Source organism: Pseudorasbora parva, chromosome 12, assembly GCF_024679245.1.
Source record: "Pseudorasbora parva isolate DD20220531a chromosome 12, ASM2467924v1, whole genome shotgun sequence".
Classification (NCBI taxonomy): Eukaryota; Metazoa; Chordata; class Actinopteri; order Cypriniformes; family Gobionidae; genus Pseudorasbora; species Pseudorasbora parva.
In genome coordinates this window covers 3,810,549-3,832,521 of record NC_090183.1, presented here as the reverse complement: position 1 = coordinate 3,832,521, position 21,973 = coordinate 3,810,549, and the positions used below count along the sequence as shown (strand labels likewise).

General features: G+C 41.0%; 1 protein-coding gene across 1 annotated transcript in view; it reads right to left on the bottom strand.

The window, feature by feature from the left end:
* slc12a5a (solute carrier family 12 member 5a) overlaps nt 1-9,724 on the bottom strand; it is a 185,725-nt gene extending 176,001 nt beyond the window's left edge. Inside the window, exon 1 of the mRNA XM_067458768.1 lies at nt 9,356-9,724. Within this exon, the coding sequence (XP_067314869.1) occupies nt 9,356-9,476 (121 nt within the window). The 5' untranslated portion in view covers nt 9,477-9,724. The remainder of the gene's footprint in view (nt 1-9,355) is intronic.
* Between the last annotated feature and the right edge of the window lie 12,249 nt (nt 9,725-21,973).

Genomic DNA, 21,973 nt, shown 5'->3' with positions numbered 1-21,973 from the left:
AAAATCCCAGCCCAGTTTCACTTAAACTGTCTAAATTAAAGGAAATTAGTTCATACAGCTCAAAATAATATAACGGTTCAGTTTACTTGAAATATGTCAGTGCTGTGAACTAAAAAAAGAAAGTACTAAATACTCATGACAGTTAATTTAACTGAACTATTTTGTTTAATTTTGAGCGTAAGGGTGAGGTAAGGGTAAGGGTGTTAAGATTTACAGCGGTATGTTTGATCGGACAGGCCAGCCTTCGCTCCCCATGTGCATCAATGAGCCTTGGTCGCCCGTATATACAGTATTAGTCAGGTTTAAAATAACAAATGTCAAATTAAAATAACATTGGAACAACAACATTGAGTTGTTAATTTATTTCAATTGATCATTACCTGTATTTTAGAACAAAATGTGTGCAGGGTTGAGGAGTGACACTGTAAAAAAATGATTTATGGGTCTTGTAATTTTCACAACAAAAGTGAAGGTGATAATTAAAAATAGTGAGTATTTTTTCTTAAGAAAATTGTGGTTCAGTGTTGTAAAGAAATAAAACCTAGAGATACGTTTCCTTTTTTAAAGGAAATGTAAGCAATTTTGAGGCTTGAATTGAGGAACTGATTAAACTGATCAAATTAAGGAAAATACGGTTACTTTTACAATTGAGTGCAAACTCAAATGTGCAGTTTTATTCAGAGACAACATTGTTAGTTCCCAGCATGCTTTGCATATGGCTGGAAATGGAGATTAATATTGAAATAAAGTGTTGTTTAATGTGTTTTTGAGTGAAGGGAAACTTCGGTTAATGTATAATGTTCATTTATGTTTGACATTTGAAATAATTTCTGTTATGTTGAAGTTTTTGACCGTTACCATTGTGCAGAAGAGTAGAGCTTATGCTTAGGTTGTGATGTGAATAACTGCAAGTATTCTGATTATTATTATGAAGAATGTTGCTTTGTTCAATGAGCAATAACTTTGCTAATGCTAGTGCAATAACAAGTTTGTTTTTTACTTGTGCCAGCATCAAACAGAATATTAATCGAATAACATAACTGAAAGTCAAATATAAACAGGTCATTTCCATTTACTCTAATTTATATATATATCTCAAAATCAACATAAATTGAAAAAGCACATTCCACTAATAAGATTTAATTCATCATAAAAATGACATGAATTACTATGTAGTATTGTTACCATCATTTTTTTAAAGTAGATACTGTGTAATATTTTTTACAGTGTAGATGTGTATAATGAAATTGTGTTATTAAATTACAAAATTAATGTAATTGTTGTATTACTGAGGTTAAATGCTGTAATTCAATTAGTTACTAATCATATTAAAAGGAAATTGCTTTGCATTGATAAAGTAATCCAAACCACATTTAACAGTAACTGTGCGTTCACACCGCCGGCGGCGAGAGCGGCAAGCTGGCCGGAAGTCATTCATTTTCAATGGGAGCCGGGCGGCGAGCTCCGGCGAGAGCCAGACTTAGACGATTTGGGCGTCAAGGAGAGTTGAAATCAGCTCAACTTTATGGTAATGAGCTATGACGTGGTTCGGCGGCAACAGGCGGCAACCAGTCAGAATGTAGAAGTGCTCCGCTTGAGAGAAATCCAGATAACGCAGGCCTGTAAACTTTGGTTCCGACCACATTAGTTCCCAAGCAAGTTGTAGGAGAGGTTGATCATTGCTGTGCAGGGTTCCCTATCATTTATGACAAGATCATTCATAGTGATGTGTAATTTGTTAAGAAGTCGCGCAACACTATTTTATAGGCGCTAGAACGCTCGTTGTTCAGCGGGTGTGCAATTAATTCTTACTTTCACATTTAAACGATTTCATGAAGTTAATTTATACCCTACTTGTGGTTAGTATATCCATCAACATGCTTGTTTGATTTGCGGCCTCTTTAAATACAGTTTAAAAAAAGAAAAAACATTCGATCTACGTCAGAGCGGCAGCACGTCCACGGAGCTTTCTACAGCGTCGTTGTCAGGGCGGCAAGAGCGAATTTTGACGCTCTCCCCGGCGGCGGTGTGAACGCACGGTAACCGATTACATTTCCAAAGTAACCTTTCTAACACTGAAAGTGTGTGAGATTCAACACATTCTTTCTGTTGTGTGACTGTGTGGAATTACTTTGAATTGTCATGATTTTAATTCTACTTCCTGTCATTCCAATTCAAATTCAACTTCCTGTGAGGCGGAGTCAATTATATTCAAAATCCAATTCAGGAATTGAATGGAGGCCAATTCTGAAATTCTGCATTTTGCACAAGCCTGGTATTTGTATAAAGGTATATACGTATATTATTTTAGGCTCAAAAGGATTGCTTTCACTTCATATTTAACAACTTTAAGCACTGACAGAGAAAAAACTGGAACTTAACAAACAGAAGAAGAGAGAGATATAGGAATGACATTCCATATTGAGTGAATCCTGACCTTCTGAAATCCCATAGAGCCACAGAGAGCTCGTGATCAACACATCATTACCTGACGGCGGCTGGTGGGACTGCGAGACTGACTGTTTACACAGACTGACAAACAATAGACTAACAGACAAGGAAAAACCGTCGCCAGACCACCATTATGCTCAAAAAGCGAGAACCGTTCCACGTCTGTCTTGCCCGTGACGGCTTGAATGGAAACAAACAGACCGATGTGCCATTATGAAGAAAGGACGGATGCCTCATTGAGAGCTAAACAATCTACATATCCCAATAGGCTAATGGCCTCCACCGTATTTGGACAGCAATTGACTTAGAAGCATTATGCAAATTTAAAACCAGGCTGAGCAGCCAATGACAACAATGGAGACAAGCACAACATTAGCTAAAACAATAGAAGCAGCTCTGGCTGCATTTACTGCACTGGCTGGCTATTTTTCCATGAAAATGAGGACCAGCTTGATCTAAACATTGAGCAAAAATGTAATGTCATTGCATATAGGAAAGATCTGCAGGATGGATCTTCAAAAATAAGTAAATAGTAAAAAAAATATTTATTTATTTTTTTACAGATGGGAATATTTAATGTGCATTGTAATACTATATATATGTGGATTTATCGGCATGAGGATTTTCTTGTAGCATTTTTAGTACACAAAAACCTTTCATTGCCAGAGCTTTAGTTCCCATGCACAAGACACAAAGTTCTCCTTTACTTTTGCCAAAAACGAAACATGTGGTACAAAGTGACATACTTTCCCAAACAAACACTGTACGTGGGCCGTTCTTAATGACTGAGCACTCTTTGTCTTTGTGCAAACGATCACTAAATGGAGACGGATTTGATCATGGTGGGCTTCCAGGAGACGCTCACTGCGAAGCAGCCAAAACTCCCACGCTGCACGTCTGCGATGGAGGACACAGCTATTGTGCAGCAGCGTAATATGTATGTAGTTATTATTGACATGGACTAAAACGGCTTATGCTGCTAGTTCTGTCTGGTGTGTAGACTATGCCAATTATAGCAATAACTGCATGACGAAATACTGTATTTGGCACTCTGGCTACTATTCCTGGCTGCTTGATAGAAAATCGTAAATGTGATCAGTCATGTAACTCATCCACACATTTGTGCATTAGCAACAGTCATGAATGACTCCTTAAATCATGTTCCCTTTACTTTACTAAGTGCCCAGACTTCTGATTTTCACCTGGTGGATGATAAAACAGTCTGAACGTCAAGCATCTAGAACAAATCTAGTGTCATGTACTGTAGCAACCACACAAAACACCACTCAGAACACTCTAACAAGCAAAGACAAAAAAAGTCATATTCTAAGAGGGATACAATTCATGAAATTGCAAAAATAAACAAAAGCATGTCATTTTATAAGTATGACTCCAAAAAAGAGTCTAACAAGCGATTGAATTGTCCATTAGCCCGTTAACTGTCAGACGGACTGACAAGACAGGCGTGTTTCTTTGAATGCCTTTTTTGGCCCATCACCTTTTTTTATACATTTTAGTAATCATCATAAACTAGTGCCATTCGAAACTGGACATTTTCCACCGAAATCCGACATTGTGGGCTTGATTTTTTTTGAAAATTCTACTTCAAATCTGGAACAACATGAGGCACATTTAGACATATGGCTTTGATTTATAGTCCAAAATATTTTTTGAAATATATATATATATATATATATATATATATATATATATATATATATATATATATATATATATATATATATATATATATATATATATATATATATATATATATATATATATATTGCATAAAATATTTTTTTTGTTCTGTACATTTGTTTTACAGTAAACCTAAACGTATATGTACTTTTTACGATTTCTTTTTACTTTTTACATAACATTTATGAAAAATGTAAAAAGAAACAACAACTTTAGGTTGGACCGAACATTTTTTGTTGAAGGCTGGGCTTAGGCTGTGGGCACTCAGTGATCTATGCTAATGTCAGGCGTTACACCAGCCTTTTCTTAAAATTGCATTATATATGATGATGAAAGTTTGACATGTTCAAAAAAGTTATGTTATAAGTATAAAAATATAATTTAAACTGCAGTTGATAAAATTGGGTTTGACCAACTCATTTACATTTCATTGGATGAATTAGATTTTTATGATTTGGGACTAATCAAAACCTGCCCTCAATTAAATTGAGTTTGTCCAATGAGTTATTTATTTGAGTGTAGTTCTATTTTAAATTGTTGTTTTTAACAGTGGAATTCATGGTGAAAAAATAATAATCCCAATAATCCTTTAGGTGAGTGTATATATATGTGTATATTTTGCAGTAAACTTAATCAACAATCAACATTTGTAGTCTTATATTTCTCCATCATTTTTAAATTTGAATATGCTGTTCGAATGTTTCATGGGATATAGTCATTTCCCTCATTAAACTTATTAAGAACACAGTCTTGTACCTGTACCTTTCTGTAAAACATTTTTACAACTTTTTTTTGCTTCAAATCAAAGTTTGTAGTGTTGTTATTCTCTTCATAGCTGCTTGGCTCTTTAACAAAGACTTTTAAAATCCCTCCGGGGAAAATGAGTGTATTTACAAATTAAAACAAATACTTCCGGAATCAGCACCACAGAAAAAGGAGACACTAATGCACTCTATATCTAATGTTTTCATTCAAAAAGATCCTACATTGGTCAAAAGAACAGATTAGAGTAAAAAGTAAAAAAAAACAAGCATTGCACCAGTGACTTCACCACTGACCTCAGAAAATGTAAAAATCTAGTCCCTACCGTTTACTTTTCCATGTTAACTGCAAAGATTCTTGACTACAACCGAGAAGCTACAACCGAGAGAAGGTCACTTTGAATGAGATAGTTAATAATTTAAACATGAGATCCAGGATGTCTTCCTAATCATCCTATGAGTTTTATACAGCGGTCAGACTGTCTGGAGACCTTAAAGGTCAGGAGAACCTCTGCCTGGATGGCATCTCACCGTCTCCTCAGATCGATAAAAACAACATCAGCGACAACATGAAAAATGCCAGTGATGCTTTATCCTCTCCCGCCAAACATCCATGGCGAGCATACCTGTGATCCTCATGTACGAGGATTGACAAAAATTTTTTTGTTTATGCACACAGACACTTCCACACATACACACCCGTGCACTCTTATAAAAAAAGCTCAGAATGGCAAAATGGCCATTGCCTTTGCGTTTCACCCAATTCATGCTTCTTCACAGGAGGTCCTGTAATAGAGCAGCATTACACCATTATTTGCCAGTGTGTGCATAGTGATAGCAGTCATTGTGTTTTTACTATTATCATTTCAACCCCTCACATTCAGCACTCCCTCCGCGCACACCAATCACCGCACAAAGAGGCTGCAGTTGTCATGGAAACGTTGTGGCGACTTGAACCGGAGACAAGAGCTCCAAGGATGTATCGTCTCTAGGCGACTACAGGTGTGCATCTCCAGTTCTGTGGATTGATGGAAACCTCCACTACACCTCCTCGGACACTGTCTATATTTTGTGACTTCAAATAAATGGATTGTGCACATGTTTGGTAGTGGTGAAGTCATCAGAAGAGATATCTCAAGCTCTATTTCATAACCTAGAGCACCTTCTATCCTAAGTAGAATGCTCCTTATGAGTACCCTTATATTCCCCTCCGCCCTACTTGTGATACCTTAAAATGCATTCTAGGTAGGCAGCTCACTAGGTTTTAGAGCAGAGCTACTCATCATGCTACAATTCAAAGAGATGGCATTCATAAGAAAACCTCACCAAACCGACGCCCTGTTTACACCTGGTGTTAAGATGGGTCACTTTCATAGTGTAGACCAGGGTTCCTTAAACTTGGTCCTGGAGGGCCACTGTCCTGCAGATTTTAGCTCCAACCCTGATCGAACACACCTGAGCAAGCTAATCAAGGTGTTCAGGATCACTAGGGCCGAGTCCGAAAACCTAGGCAGCTGCCTCATCAGACAATGACTCTACAGGCAGCGTTTTGTGCATGAAGGCACCTCACAAAACTAGTTTCAGACAGACTTCTAAGGCAGTGTAACAGTTTACTAATCTACAGCAAAATAGAGAGAACTTTGGTGAGAACTAAACACATATTTAATTACAGTAGTGATTCCTCGCTAGAAATTACATCAGAAGTGTAATATGTTGGTAAGAAATGTACATTTACACACAAACTGACCCGCAAACGCAACTTCTGGACACCATCTTTTTTTCCATGCAGTTTAACTGTCACTGAATGGAAAGCACAGGATTGTGGGATATCAAAGGCAGCGAAGAACAAATGTATGCTGCCTTCCAAAATCGATCAGATGATGGTCTATCAGGAAACCGGAAGTGAAGCAAACATTAGATTCGGACGTGGCTTGATGCCTTCCTGCCTTCAAATGTGTCCTCCGAAGGCAGCATTTTCCAGGTTTCGGACGCAGCCTAGAAAATCAAAGGAAGGTGTGCTTGATTAGGCTTGGAGCTAAACTCTGCAGGACAGTGGCCCTCCAGGACCGAGTTTGAGGAAGTCTGGTGTGGACGCTCAAATGTGTTCAAACAGCCACAAAATACTTTATGTGTACACATTATAGGAAGGGCCCTAGACAGACGGGATTTAAACTTGGTCGGCTAGAGACCCAAGATTGGTTTGAAGATGAAAAATGTACCAAGCAATGTTACCTTTACCAGTATTCCTGATTTCTAACACACACTCAAAGTGTCCGGCTGGTCTTGTGGCTGTCAGAGCAGAAACGAAAACTGATGCTATCCATGTTTTTCCGTTGTCAATGGACATATTCATAAAATTATGAGCTTATTTTGTCTATTAGATTGAAAGATCTGAGATCTAAACACACACACACACACACACACACACACATAGACCCTCCCCTTGATGAAATCAGTGGTTGAAAGTGGCCAAAAGAGACTTTAAAACACCAGGACTCATCAACCAAAAGACATCTTATTACCAGGTGTAAACAGGGCCTGAGACCTGTCAAGGATGGTAGAACCATTTGGCGTATAACTGAATAGTACAATTCACATTTATTCAAATTATTGCACTTTTTCCAATGCATATTGCTCCAAAGAAAAATTGTGCCATATAACCCTGAGTTAGCAAGCATACTTGGGCAAGAAACACCCACTCTAGTCCTTCTAACACACCTAGTATTTAGTGGGTCACTTTCTATTTCTGTCATCATGTCACATTAAAAATTCCCATCCTCATGAAAACTCACTGCTTTAGAATCCGCTCCACAAATCTAACATCAAATACGTTCTGATGCATCGCACTGCAGTTTCACTTTCAGTGTGCACATACTGCAGAGACAATTTACTTATTGTATTATTAAAGCCAGAGTGTTTTGTTGCATTTCTCAAGCCCCTGAGAGAAAGTCAATTAAAAGAAATAATTGCTTAATATTTAGCAGAACTAAAGCACAATCTCAGTGGCAAAACTCGTCACAGAAAACATCAAGAGGCTAATGATTACAGCTGAATAAAACGTGTATTTAATAGACTTCCTGTACGTCATACAGCGTGTGCCTAAAACACATTTTGCCTCATTAAATATTCAAAGGCTTCATCAAGTATAATAGACTGTCAGAAGAGCCATTATGTGAAGACAACCATGCCCACTTAAGGCTAACAGACATGGCAAGACAGTGTAACCATTTCAACAAGCTTCTGAAGTGCTGTGAAAAGCATACCGCGTCTATTCTTTCGTCCATCATAAGGAACTTTACACATGCAGAAATGCCCTCTCTGTAAGCTCAAGTCAGATTTGGCATTGCAGATAAAGAGATGTGATGAGCAGATGCTCTTTCCTAGCACAAAGAAGGGTTAAATCTCAATGTTTACACAGATTATGAACTCAGGGAATGAATATGAACACTTGCACTGGACATACAAACGCTTCATGCCTGCTGTAGACAAATACAACCCAACACTTCAGAGCATTTAATGCCATATATCCTGCTATACAGTACATCAATATATGGATTTTCTTAGTCCTTCAATGCAAATATTATCAATATAGTCTATAAATGAAATATAGACTAAATTGTCATATGAAAAACATTGTTTATACAATATATAAATCCATATAGTCTAGACTATGAACTATATTCTAGATATGCACTGGAAATTTAAAAAAAAATAACAAAAAATAATTTGCAAGACTGGTTGAGTATATCTATTTTGAATTTTTGGGGAAATTTGATGTTAAATTTGATACTTAGGTATTTTTTACTAAACAAGGTTTATATGGACTTCCTTGTGTGAAATGTATGCATAATCATGTATGAAATATGAATGTGTACTTTATATGAAATATGATATGAATGTAATGTGTGATCTATCTGTTCGTGTGCATGTGCATGTGTATGTGTGTACTTTTGTATATGCATATATACACTGTATTGTGTGTGTGTGTGTGTGTGTGTGTGTGTGTGTGTGTGTGTGTGTGTGTGTGTGTGTGTGTGTGAGATATATATATATATATATATATATATATATATATATATATATATATATATTATGTACAAAAAAATATATAGGCCTATATATGTACTACATGTCTGGACATTGAATATGGTGTAGATGATTAAAACTAAAAGGTTTAGTGAGTTTAATGTCATACCGACCCACTGAATTACAGATATTAAAAATGTCTGATAAGAAATCTGTTAAGTATATGGACTTTTCTTGATATTAAAACATATTCCAATATGGAAAAGACTGTATTAAAGATCGTCCATCAAACAGTCATAGTCTCAAGTGATGGTTGAGGGCGGTGTGTTGAATATTAATATTGCAGTCTCACATATGCCCAGCTGTTGGATGAGTTTATCCTTCACAGGTGTCAGAATGTCATAAACATCTCTCACCTTTCCCGGAGCCTTCAGCAGCCGCGGCGTCGGACGCGCTCGGTGTCTCCTCATCGCCCTCGAACAGCTGGTTCACTTCCCCCTGGATGTCACCGGTAGTCACCGTGAACCTCTGGCTCATGCTGCCTGTCGCCGGTGGCCTGAAGCGGACTGACGGGGAATGAATGAAGGCGGCTTCGCTCTCTCCACCGGCTCCCGCTGGAGGAATTCGCCGGTGATGCAGATGTGCACCGATCGGTCCGGAATGATCAGCCCAGTCTCTGTCAGAGGAATATGAGGACTAATGTTAACACGAAAGCATAAACGTGTGTAAAGTGTCCGGTTGGGACGTGCGTTTTATTGTTCCTTGATAAAAGACATTGAATGAGTCGCGAGAGGATCATCAACCGGTGTCTGGGCGGACCGAGCATCCGGGTCCTAAAGCCCGCGACCGATTAGTTTATCAATCAGAAATATTGATCAAGATCAAGAATGATTGCACTGACAGTTTACACAATATGAGCTGTATTTTAGAGTGTTTATTCAATGAACACTATCAGTAAAATCTGGTACAGACTTTCTACAGTAACAATGATAGGCCTACATGTGGGGATTTCTAATCTTTAGATGCAAAGACTCCCATCCAAATTAAGGGCCCCTCCCATCCAAATTTCATGTAAAGGCCCTATAAGCATATTATGAATAATATTATACATGTGTAAAATATTCTGTTTCTATTTTACATTGCATTTTCTCAACTCACTGAAATGTTAGATGAAGGCTAAATTGTTTTATTTATTAATTTATTTTATTTAAAACAATTGTAGCCTATTAACTTACATTATTTAGGCCTATTCATTTAAAGCAAATTTCATTTATTTATTTTAATCAAAGTTAATCAATTAGTTTATTTGTTTTTATTCTTATTTGTTTAAATCAATTTATTTCTTTATGTATTTCTTGTTGTCAAATATTTAATGCATTTATTAAATTAAAATGTACTTTAATTATTACATATGAATAATAATGTCTAAACAAAAACATTTTTTAAAAACAAATTATTTTAATCAATGTTACTTATTTAGTTTAATCTTATTTTGTTTATTTTAATAAATGTACTGTAATAAAATGCATTAATCTATTATTTATTAACTTATTTTAATACATATTTATTTTAATCAATATTAATTTAGTTTAATCTTATTTTTAATTAAATGAATACATGTATTGTAATCAGGTGTATTTTTATTTAAATCAAGTATTATTTACTTGTTTTAATTATTTTTAGTCAATAAGTTTCAATAAGTTTATTTATTTTTACTTTCTACTTTTCCACAGACCCCCTACACTGTAAAAATATTTGGTTGGTTTTTGTTGGTTTAACTTAAAAAAGTAAGTAACCTGGTTGCCTTAAAATTTTGAGTTTATTAAAATTAAAAATTTGAGTTGATACAATGAAGGAAATTTGTTTAATAAACAGAAACTCAAAATATTATTGTATCTGAACCACATAAAAAAAAAAGATAAATCATGAAAATAGCACTATTTGGCATGTTTCACTGCGTCATCAGAAATAAAACACACATAATTACCCAATATGCTTACAAAATCTTTTAATAATATTTTAATAAAAGTTGTCAAATCTCAAAACATTTTCATTGTATTAACCCAAAATTTTAATTTCAGTGAACTCAGTATTTTAAGGCAACCAGGTAACTTTTTTTCTAAATAATTTTTTACAGTGTAGCACTCCCTTGTGGCCCCTAGGGGTAACCAAACCCTAGTTTTAAAACCACTGATAAGGAATCATCAAAAAGTTTCACACTGCATTTGGTGTGCACAGTTTTGTATTGCATTGTATTTCTGCAATATGGTTTTGCTGGGGTCATCTCTGTGCGTTTATGACACCACAGAAGATTAAAGCCTTGGCTATTGAGATCACATTTAAAGAATGACGGGAAAGAAAGGTTTTTCTAAAATACTATTATTACTATAGCCAACACATATATAGGTGCTGGTCATATAATTAGAATCTCATCAAAAAGTTGATTTATTTCACTAAAGTGAAACTTGTATATTATATTAATTTATTATACACCGACTGAAATATTTCTTTTGTTTATTTATTGTAATTGTAATGATTATAATTGACAACTAAGGAAAATCCCAAATTGAGTATCTCAGAAAATATTGTGAAAAGGTTTGTGATAAAGTTCGTTTGTGTAAGGAAGGAAGAGGACAAGGGGGTCGGTTGGACTGCTGACGCTTCTCTTTATTAGAACAAAAACTCAGTCTCTTCACACGGCTATTGCCCGTGTGTATTTCTCTCAGTCACTTCCGGGTTCCGGTTAAACGTTCCGCTTCCGGGTCAACGTGTCTCACAACTCAATGTCCGTGAGTGTGTGTGTGTGTCGCGTCAGCAGTCCCTCTCTCTCTCCTCGATCTCCGGTTCCACCTAGGTTTTATCCCCTCTCCGCGCTCATTACTGGAACGAGAGACAGGTGTTATTAATCTGCTTCCAACCCACTCACTTACCGCTCGTCCCGCGGCTCTCTCTCCCGCTGCAGACCTCGCTGAACCACGCCCCCCTTGCCACATACCCCCACCGCCCGACTCAGGCCGGGGAGCCGTCCGGCCTGCAGCCCACCCCCCCCCCCCCCATTTCTGGAGAGGAAATCGGCCACAGCCATCTGAGCACCCGGCCTGTGGACCACCTTGAATTTAAACGGCTGAAGAGCTAGATACCAACGGGTGATCCGCGCGTTGGTATCCTTCATGCGGTGGAGCCATTGGAGAGGAGCGTGGTCCGAACAGAGGGTGAACTCCCGCCCCAGGAGGTAATAGCGGAGAGTGAGAACGGCCCATCTGATGGCCAAACACTCCTTCTCTATGGTGCTGTACTTAGCTTCCCTCTTGGAGAGCTTACGGCTAATGTACAGCACCGGCCGCTCTCCCCCCTCCACCTCCTGGGCCAGGACTGCGCCCAGCCCCCTGTCCGACGCGTCAGTCTGCAACAAGAAAGGGAGAGAAAAGTCAGGGGAGTGTAAAAGCGGCCCGCCACATAGAGCAGCCTTCACTTGGGTAAAAGCCTGTTGACACGGCTCCGTCCACTGGACCGTATCTGGTAGCCCCTTTCTAGTAAGATCAGTCAAAGGGCTGGTGAGGTCCGAATAATTTGGTATAACCCGTCTATAATATCCCGCCAGCCCCAAAAACTGTCTTACCTCCTTTTTGGTCTTGGGCCTCGGACAGGTTGCAATTGCGGCAGTCTTATCAATTTGGGGACGCACCTGACCATGACCCAAGTGGAAGCCCAGATACCTTACTTCCACCCGCCCAATCGCACACTTCTTTGGGTTGGCCGTGAGCCCCGCTCCCCTCAGCGACCTCAGGACCGCCCTCACATGCTGCATATGCCGCTGCCAATCGTGACTATAAATCACTATGTCATCCAGGTACGCAGCAGCATACGCAGCATGGGGGCGCAAAATCCTATCCATGAGTCGCTGGAAGGTTGCGGGCGCCCCGAACAAGCCGAAAGGAAGCGTGACAAATTGGTGTAATCCAAACGGCGTGGTGAAAGCTGTCTTTTCTTTGGACAATGGAGACAAGGGGATCTGCCAATAGCCCTTTGTTAAGTCCAGTGTCGAATAAAATCGAGCCGTGCCTAACCGATCAAGCAACTCGTCAACCCGCGGCATTGGATACGCGTCGAATTTCGACACAGCGTTCACCTTGCGGTAGTCCACACAGAACCTGACCGAGCCGTCTGTTTTGGGGACCAAAACTATCGGGCTCGCCCAGTCACTGTTGGACTCCTCGATTACTCCCATGTCGAGCATTGCGCCTAATTCTTCCTGAACGGCCGGCTGCGAACTACCACGCCCGGCTCGGTCTCGATATGGTGCTGAATCAAGTCGGTACGTCCCGGTAGGGGCGAGAACACGTCAGCGAACTCCGCCTGCAATTTTGATAAATCAGTGAGTTGTAACGGTGAGAGGTGATCTCCCCCAGGGGCCAGCGCGACTGATTGCGCTTTAATGCTCGCCTCTGGCCCGAGATCATCCTCTCCCCCGATCACCGTTGCCAACAACACTGATTCCACCTCATTCCATTTTTTTAGCAGGTTGAGGTGGTATATTTGACGTGCCCCGTTCCTATCGGATCGTATCACTTCATAATCGAGCTCTCCTATCTGTCGTGCGACCTCAAACGGCCCCTGCCACTTTGACATTAATTTTGAGCTCGACGTAGGGAGTAGAACGAGCACTTTCTCTCCCGGTGTGAATTTGCGTAGTTTTGTACCCCTGTTATATGACCGGCTCTGGCGGTCCTGGGCTTGCAACAAATTCTCCCTAGATAGCCGCCCCAAGGTGTGGAGTTTTGTTCGCAAGTCCATGACGTACTGAATTTCGTTTTTGGCCAAAGAAGGTCCCTCCTCCCAAGTTTCTCGTAGGACGTCCAGCACCCCCCGTGGCTGTCGTCCGTAGAGAAGCTCGAAGGGGGAAAACCCCGTGGAGGCTTGTGGAACCTCCCGCACGGCAAATAAGAGGGGTTCTAACCACCGATCCCAATTTTTGGCGTCTTCCTGTACGAACTTACGGATCATGGATTTAAGAATGCGATTAAATCGTTCGACCAAGCCGTCCGTTTGTGGGTGATAGACGCTTGTTCGAATGGATTTAATGCCCAATAATCCGTAGAGTTCGCTCATCGTGCGTGACATAAACGCCGTGCCTTGATCAGTGAGGATTTCTTTCGGAATCCCCACTCGGGAGATCAGACGAAACAGTGCGTCCGCAACACTCTTCGCGGAGATGTTGCGGAGAGCCACTGCCTCCGGATATCGTGTTGCGTAGTCCACGATGACTAACGCAAAACGATGTCCGCGTGCGGATCGCTCCAATGGCCCGATGAGGTCCATCGCAATTCTCTCGAAGGGGACCTGCATTAATGGAAGGGGGCGCAATGGCGCTTTTGGGGCGGCCAGTGGATTCACCAACTGACATTCAGGGCAAGACGCGCACCACCTGCGCACATTGTCATGAATGCCTGGCCAAAAAAATCGGGTCATTAAGCGATTCAGTGTGGCCGCCTGCCCCAGGTGGCCCGCCATCGGGTTCGAGTGAGCCGCCTGGAAAAGCATTTCCCGGCGGCTCTTTGGTACTAATAACTGGGTTGTATCCACTTTTGTCTGAGTGTCTTGGGTCACTCGATACAACCGATCCTTAATTATGGCAAAATAAGGATACGTGACGGGCAACGCGGGTTGGAGAGACTGACCGTCGATAGAGCGGACCTGCTGAAATGCATGTTTTAGGGTCTCATCTTGAGACTGCTCCAGAGGGAAGTCATCGCGGTCCGAGAGAATCAGTCTCTCGACCCCGCTCGGTTCCTCTGAAGCTGTTCCCGAGGGTCCCGTATCAGTCTCGCCAACCTGCACTCGCACCGCCCCGTTCCTAGCCTTGTTTTCCCAAGCCGGAGGTGGGGACTAACCGCCACCTCAACACTATGCTTTTTCCCCCTAAACTGTATCGTGACTGGGACAACCGGATATTCCACCACATCCCCGTGCACACACCGCACCTTAACCATGCGGCTTGTATCCAATGCCCCAGGCTGCATCAGGCTTTGATGGATCGAGGTTTGGTTACATCCTGAATCCACCAAGGCCCGATATGTACCCCCCTTGATACTTACAGGAATTTGGTACTCTCCTGCTTGATCGGGGGTGGTCCGCTGGACGTCCGGGATCCGGATCATTGTCCCGATGTCCATCCTCGGACATCGGTCCACAAAATGATCCGGATCACCGCACCGCCAGCAGGCCAGCCCAGGCTTACCCGCCACCCCTGCGGCGGGGAGTGGGTTGGAAAATGAGCGCGGGGAGGGTGTGAAACCGGAGCCATTGTCACCACCCGCCCCCAGCGGCCCCGCCCCCCTGGGCGGAGCCCGCGAACTCCCGGACGGTCCTGGGCCCATCCCACCCCGACCTCTGGGGGGAACGCGAGGAGGGCCTGGAGGACGGGACCTGGGGAGAGGGACAGGGCGAGAGGGAGAGACAGAGGGGGGAGAGAGAGAGTGAGAAGTTAGTGAGGGCTCGCCGACCCCCGGGCACGCCACCAGGTGGTCCTCCGCCAGCCGGATGGCCGTCTCCAGCGACGTGGGCCGGTGGCACTGGACCCACTCGGCGGTCTTTCTTGGGAGCCGAGTGATGAATTGCTCCAGCACCACCAGATCGATGGTATGGTCCACGTTGCTTCCGCCGGCCAAGAGCCATCTGCGGCACGAGTCCCGGAGCTGTTGGGCCATAGCGAAGGGTCGGCCGGCCTCGCCCCATTCCAGGGAGCGGAACCTCTGGCGGTGTTGCTCCGGGGTCCGACCGACCCTCTGTAGGATGGCCCTTTTTAGATCCTCGTACTTCAGGAGGTTCGCTACCGGCAGATGTTGGGCGGCCGCCTGGGCTTCTCCTGTTAGTAATGGAATGAGGCGCACCGGCCACTGTGCCCGGGGCCAGCCGGAGGCACAAGGTTCAATATTGAAGACACCCTCAGGTGCCACACTCTAATCAGCTAATTCACTCAAAACACTAGTACAATGAAAGATAGTTTATTCTTAGCTAAAAACACTTAGTTCTTTCAAAAATATATGTGCTCATTAGTGTATATTTACTTCTTTCAAGTAATAAAGTATTCTCGTAAGTTTATAATATGCCATTGAAAATACATACGGGTGAGGGGTTCGGATGCCGGTCGCCATGTTGCCCCTCCATCTTGAAAGTACATTAGCCAAAGAGGGACATACCCGTAAATTCAAGCTTCGCCTTTCGCGTTTTAACACTCAATGGCACCGTGTCGAATGTGAAGAGGGGGATTGCCATGTTAATCTTGGACTAAATCGGCCACCGTAGGAGTTAAAACGAAATCAGGATTGAGAGGAACAGAAACTATTCACTAGATGGCCATATACCTTTACACCGCTAGATGGGGGAAAATATCACACAGTGTAGCTTTAAATGTCCCTCAGGGTGCGTCTCAATCAGCTCCCTGTCCAGTTGTCGGGACACTGATCAGATTCAGGACATAAGTCAATGGGCTGACTCGCTGAACAGTGCCCTAGGGAGCTGATTGAGACGCACCCACAGTCTAGTGATGGCGATATGAAGCTTTGTGAAGCATGAGGCTTTCCCCTCAACTGTATCGTAAAAAGGTTCATTACTCGAAGCTTTTCAACACGGTGCCATCTAACGACATCTCGTGGTCAAAGGTTGATGAGCTTGCTTGTGCCAGAGGACACATTCATTTTTTTTTTTTTTTGTGACTGTTTCATGTAACAATTCACTTTGTGAAATCCACAAAAGCAATACTTTTTTTTCTTCATTTGTTAATTTAGTAGGCTACTTACGACCAGTGGCGTAGCACCAAATTTTGGGCCCTGGGTACAAACCAGCTTGCTGGGCCCCCGTACCATGTATGTGTATGTATAGAAAACGGACTTCCCTGCCTCGGGCCCTGGTTACTCAGTACCCTTTATCCCCCCAGTCCCACGCCCCTGCTTACGACATGTGAACAAATGATCCTATTACTGAATTTATGAAAAAATAATATGGGACAAATTAACGTGTATAGAAACTATGAATCTGCTTTGAACAACACATGCAGACTTATTTAAATAAACATAAGCCCTAATCCTAAACTGAATTCATAGGCAAAGTAGGCATATATAACCAGGAAAAAAAGAAAGTACCAGTAATTGTGGAATGGTGAAGCGCTTGTGACTTGGGGAGTCACAAGTGCCTTGACTTTTTTTAATTTATTTACTACTTCCTTGGCCTTTGAAAATATTCTCTCACATGGGACTGAGGAGGCAGGAGTGTGTAAAAACTCCAACACCAGCACTGATTAACCATCCCTAGCCTTATTTGAAAGAAATGTTTCAATTTGCCGGTGTACAGAATGATCTTACAGGATGCAACGTCTACTTTGTTTCCCACAAACCACGAAAATAAGTGCTTTTAAGAATTCAAGAGCCTGTTTAATGCCAATTTAGCAAAATTAATATAGATCATGTTTGACTTGGAAGCATAATGTTTGTGACATAACTTTGCTAACATAGCTGTTTGTTAGCAATACCAAAAGTTAATACAGTTACAAATATTGTTAATCAAAAACACTGCAACATGACTATATTTTAGATTAAATTTTTTGTGCAATGTGAATGAATGTAGTCAATGAAATCTTTGAAATTGTCTGCTAACCGACCATTAATTGGGCATCAGGTGTATTTACCTGTGAATTTGTGATTGTATTTATCATCTGAGTTTATATGTATTTTACTACGTTGGAAAATAACACTGCTCAGCAATAGACACTGCTGTATAACAATAGAAAGCAAGGCAAGGCAAGGCAAGGCAGGTTTATTTATAGAGCACATTTCATACACAATGGCAATTCAAAGTGCTTTACATAGAAAGGAATTAAAATAGGGATAAAAAAATTCATAAGAAAAAGAATACAATGTAAAGAGAATTAAAAATAATAAAATGATGATAACCAAAGAAAAGAACAGGTAAACTAAAACAGTTATAAAAAGAATTTAAAAAATGATGCATAGATGAGGTGCGATCAGTCGGACACAGCGCTCAGAGCTCATTCAGTAAATGCACAGCTGAACAGATGTGTTTTGAGTCTGGATTTGAATGTGGCTGGAGCACATCTGATCTGTTCAGGAAGCTGGTTCCAACTACGGCTGGCATAATAGCTAAAAGCAGACTCTCCTTGCTTTGGGTGAACTCTTGGTATTTCTAACTGACTTGATCCTGCTGCTGATCTGAGTGATCTGTTGGGTTTGTATTTAATCATATCTGCAATGTATTGAGGTCCTAGGTCATTGAGAGATTTATAAACAAGTAATAGTACTTTAAAATCGATCCTAGATGTAACTGGAAGCCAGTGTAAAGACCTGAGGACTGGTGTGATATGGTCATATTTTCTGGTTCTGCTCAGAATCCTGGCAGCAGCATTCTGTATGAGCTGCAGCTGTCTAATGGTCTTTTTGGGAAGGCTTGTGAGAAGGCCATTACAATAGTCCATCCTACTGGTGATGAAAGCATGAACAAATTTCTCTAAGTCTTGCCTGGAAACAAAGCATCTAATTCTTGCAATATTTTTCAGATGATAGTAAGCTGATTTAGTTATTGCTTTGACATGACTACTGAAACTCAGGTCTGACTCCAAAACCACTCCAAGATTCCTGACTTGATTTTTTGTTATCAGACCTTTAGCCTTAAGATATGCGTTCACCTTGAGAATTTCATTTTTGTTTCCAAATGTAGTGATTTCAGTTTTGTCTTTGTTTAACTGAAGATAGTTTTGGCACATCCAGTCGTTAACTTCATCAATGCATTTGCACAGGGAGTCAATGGGGCTGTAGTCATTAGGTGACAGTGCTAAGTAGATCTGGGTGTCGTCAGCATAGCTGTGGAAGCAATATTGTTCTTTTTCATTATTTGGCTCAGTGGCAGCATATACAGGTTAAACAGGAGTGGTGCTAGAATTGACCCTTGTGGGACTCCGCATGTCATGGACGTCCACTCAGACTTATGGTCACCTATACTCACATAATAACCTCTCCCTTCTAAGTATGATCTGAACCATTTGAGGACCGTCCCAGAAAGCCCGACCCAGTTTTCCAGCCTGTCTAGAAGTATGGTGTGGTCAACAGTGTCGAATGCAGCACTGAGGTCGAGTAGAACCAGAATTGATGTTTTGCCTGTATCAGTATTTAAGTGAATATCATTTATAATCTTTATGAGCGCTGTCTCTGTGCTGTGATGCGGTCGGAAACCAGATTGAAAATTGTCAAAGAATCTGTTTGAGTTTAAGAATTTGTTTAGTTGATTGAAAACAACTTTTTCAATGCTTTTGCCTATGAAGGGGAGATTGGTCTGTAGTTGCTCAGTATGGAGTTATCTAGATTTCTCTTTTTCAGAAGAGGCTTAACTATTGCAGTTTTAAGGTGCTGTACTGTGTCTTCTAAAATTTTACTGTCAATTGTTTCGAAATCAGACATAGTAATTTTCTGAGGTTTTGGTCTGATCTGTCTGACCCCAGAGCAACTCAAGGATGTGCTGATTCCCTTTCTAACAGACAATGGATACATTATTTGAAAGCATTTTGTGTCTATGGAGGTGAGAACATGCATGGCAACAATGCAAAAAGTGCAACAGCAGATGAGGATCAATCTGACACTCAAGCTGAGGAGAAATTTTGAGCACTTGAGTTTGACTTGGACAGACTTTTTTAATCTGTTTTTGTTCTGCCATGTCGAAATATTGAGCTGTTGAAATTCTTTTTTATATTAGGAAGTAAAACCTAATAAATAAACGTTATTGTTTTTCACTGACCTACAATATCTCTTTGTGTTGAAGACTAGTGCATCTTTGAGCCAACATTCAGTACGAGTAAAATACTTAAGTACTTTTAAAATAGGATACTTTAAGACTTTTACTCAAGTCATATTTAAATTGGTGACTTGTAACTTGTAGAGGAGTAATTTTTACGGTATTTATACTTTTACTCAAGTGGCTTTCAGGTACTCTTTACACCTCTGACACACACACACACGCACACCGCACACACAGCGCACACACCACACACACACAGAGTACCTGAATGGGTTAGATCGCTACCTGTGGCTTCTGTTGTTTCTGGTTGTGATGAGGGGATTTGAGAGGATGTGGGTGGAGTGTTTTGGTCTGCTCTAATGATTGCAGATGTCTCACAGCAGTCTGGGCATTTGACTGGCTGCAGAAACCTAAAGTGCATGGATCAAGCAGTTGGAGTTGCAAGACTCATGACGCTCATAGTCTCATATCCTCTCAGAAAGAAGTCTAATGAGGTTGTTGCACAATTGCACAGCCGTCTCATCATGAACCTGTGAGACCCCCTTTTTGTAAGTCGCTTTGGATAAAAGCGTCTGCTTAATGATTACATGTAAATGTTAATGTAAATCTTTGTACTGATCGCATGCCTGAGCATTCTTACAAGAGGAATCACCTTTGACCCGGACACTCTGTTCTCTTCTGACAGTTCAGTGGAAGCCTCATTGAAGTGACACATTACACCAAGACATTCATTTACTTTCTGGTACTCTACTGAAGTCAAAGGTGTGAGTTTTGTCTTCAGAGTTACCAAAGCAGCACCTACTGGCTCCCTCTGAGCAAAGAGATGCGCTGACGTGCCATATGTGCTGTTCCAACGAGTATCCACCTCCTGAATCAACTTATGAGTTGGTTTGATTTTGTAAAACCAATAATCTCTCTTGCTATTGTGCTAGACTTGAAATGTGCCACAATCTTCCGTGCCTTTAGTCTAATATCCTCCAATCATTGTGTTTTTATTTAATTGCCATCTTCACAACCAGGTTTAAGACATGTGCTATAGCAGTTTGTGTGGCGGAGCTTCAGGATGCTGGCACAGGCAATCATATTGGCAGCAGCATCAGTTACCAGACACCTAACCTTGTTATGAATGCACCACTCCTCCATCAAAGCTGACTTCACTTCTGCAATATTTTCAGAAGTGTGACTTTTCTTGAAAATTTTCCAAACCCCAATAAAACTGTGGACAGCTGATCATTTTCATTTATAAAAATGATAGCACTGCCAGATATCCATCCATATGAAGATATGTCCACATCAGATGTGAGGCTTACAGCTTTGGCCTTATTCACCTCTTCTTTTGCCTTCTCTTTGGCCTCCTTGTATTTCTCCTCCACCATTTTCTTTAATGCCTGGCGGGATGGAAGAGAGTAGGTTGGATCCAACAAACCTACAAACTCTTTGAAGCCAGCATCTTCAACAACTGGAAATGGCTGTTAATCTTTCTTTTGTTTTCTGATCCCTGCAATAAAGTAAAGTAAAGTAATAATAATAATAATAATAATAATAATAATAATAATAATAATAATAATAATATGAGCTTACTTTATTTGTTGATACAACCTGAAAATGCTGCCAGACTTCCGAACTGCCTCTTTTCTTGGCTGGTACCATGCTCAAAATTCAGAAGAGTTTATCTTCTGTTTCAGTGTAAGTTCACTGCCGGTTTACCGAAGTGCATGACACTCAAAACATGCGCAAAGGGATTTGTGCTATTTTTGAATCAGATTACAAAGCAGTCTCGTGGTTGAGGGAGAACACGAAGCTTCGGATGTCACCGTTCATGTGGTATGGCAAAATGAATCAAGCTCCGATACAATGTTTCACTGTGAGATGTTTCATTTTTTCATACAAGCTTCGAAGCCTCGTCACATCACTATCTGTAGGCTACACAATCATGGGGAAGACTGCTGACTTGACAGTTGTCCAAAAGACGACCATTAACACCTTGCACCTCACCTCGGAGAGGATTGTGAAACAAAACCCATTCAAAAATGTGGGGGAAATTGACAAAGAGTGGACTGCAGCTGGAGTCAGTGCTTCAAAAAACACTACGCACAGACGTAAGACATGGGTTTCAGCTGTTGCAGTCTTTCTGTCAGTCCACTCTTGGACAACAGACAGCATCAAAAGCGTCTTGTCTGGGCTAAAGACAAAAAGGTTTAGACTGCTGCTGAGTGGCTCAAAGTTATGTTCTC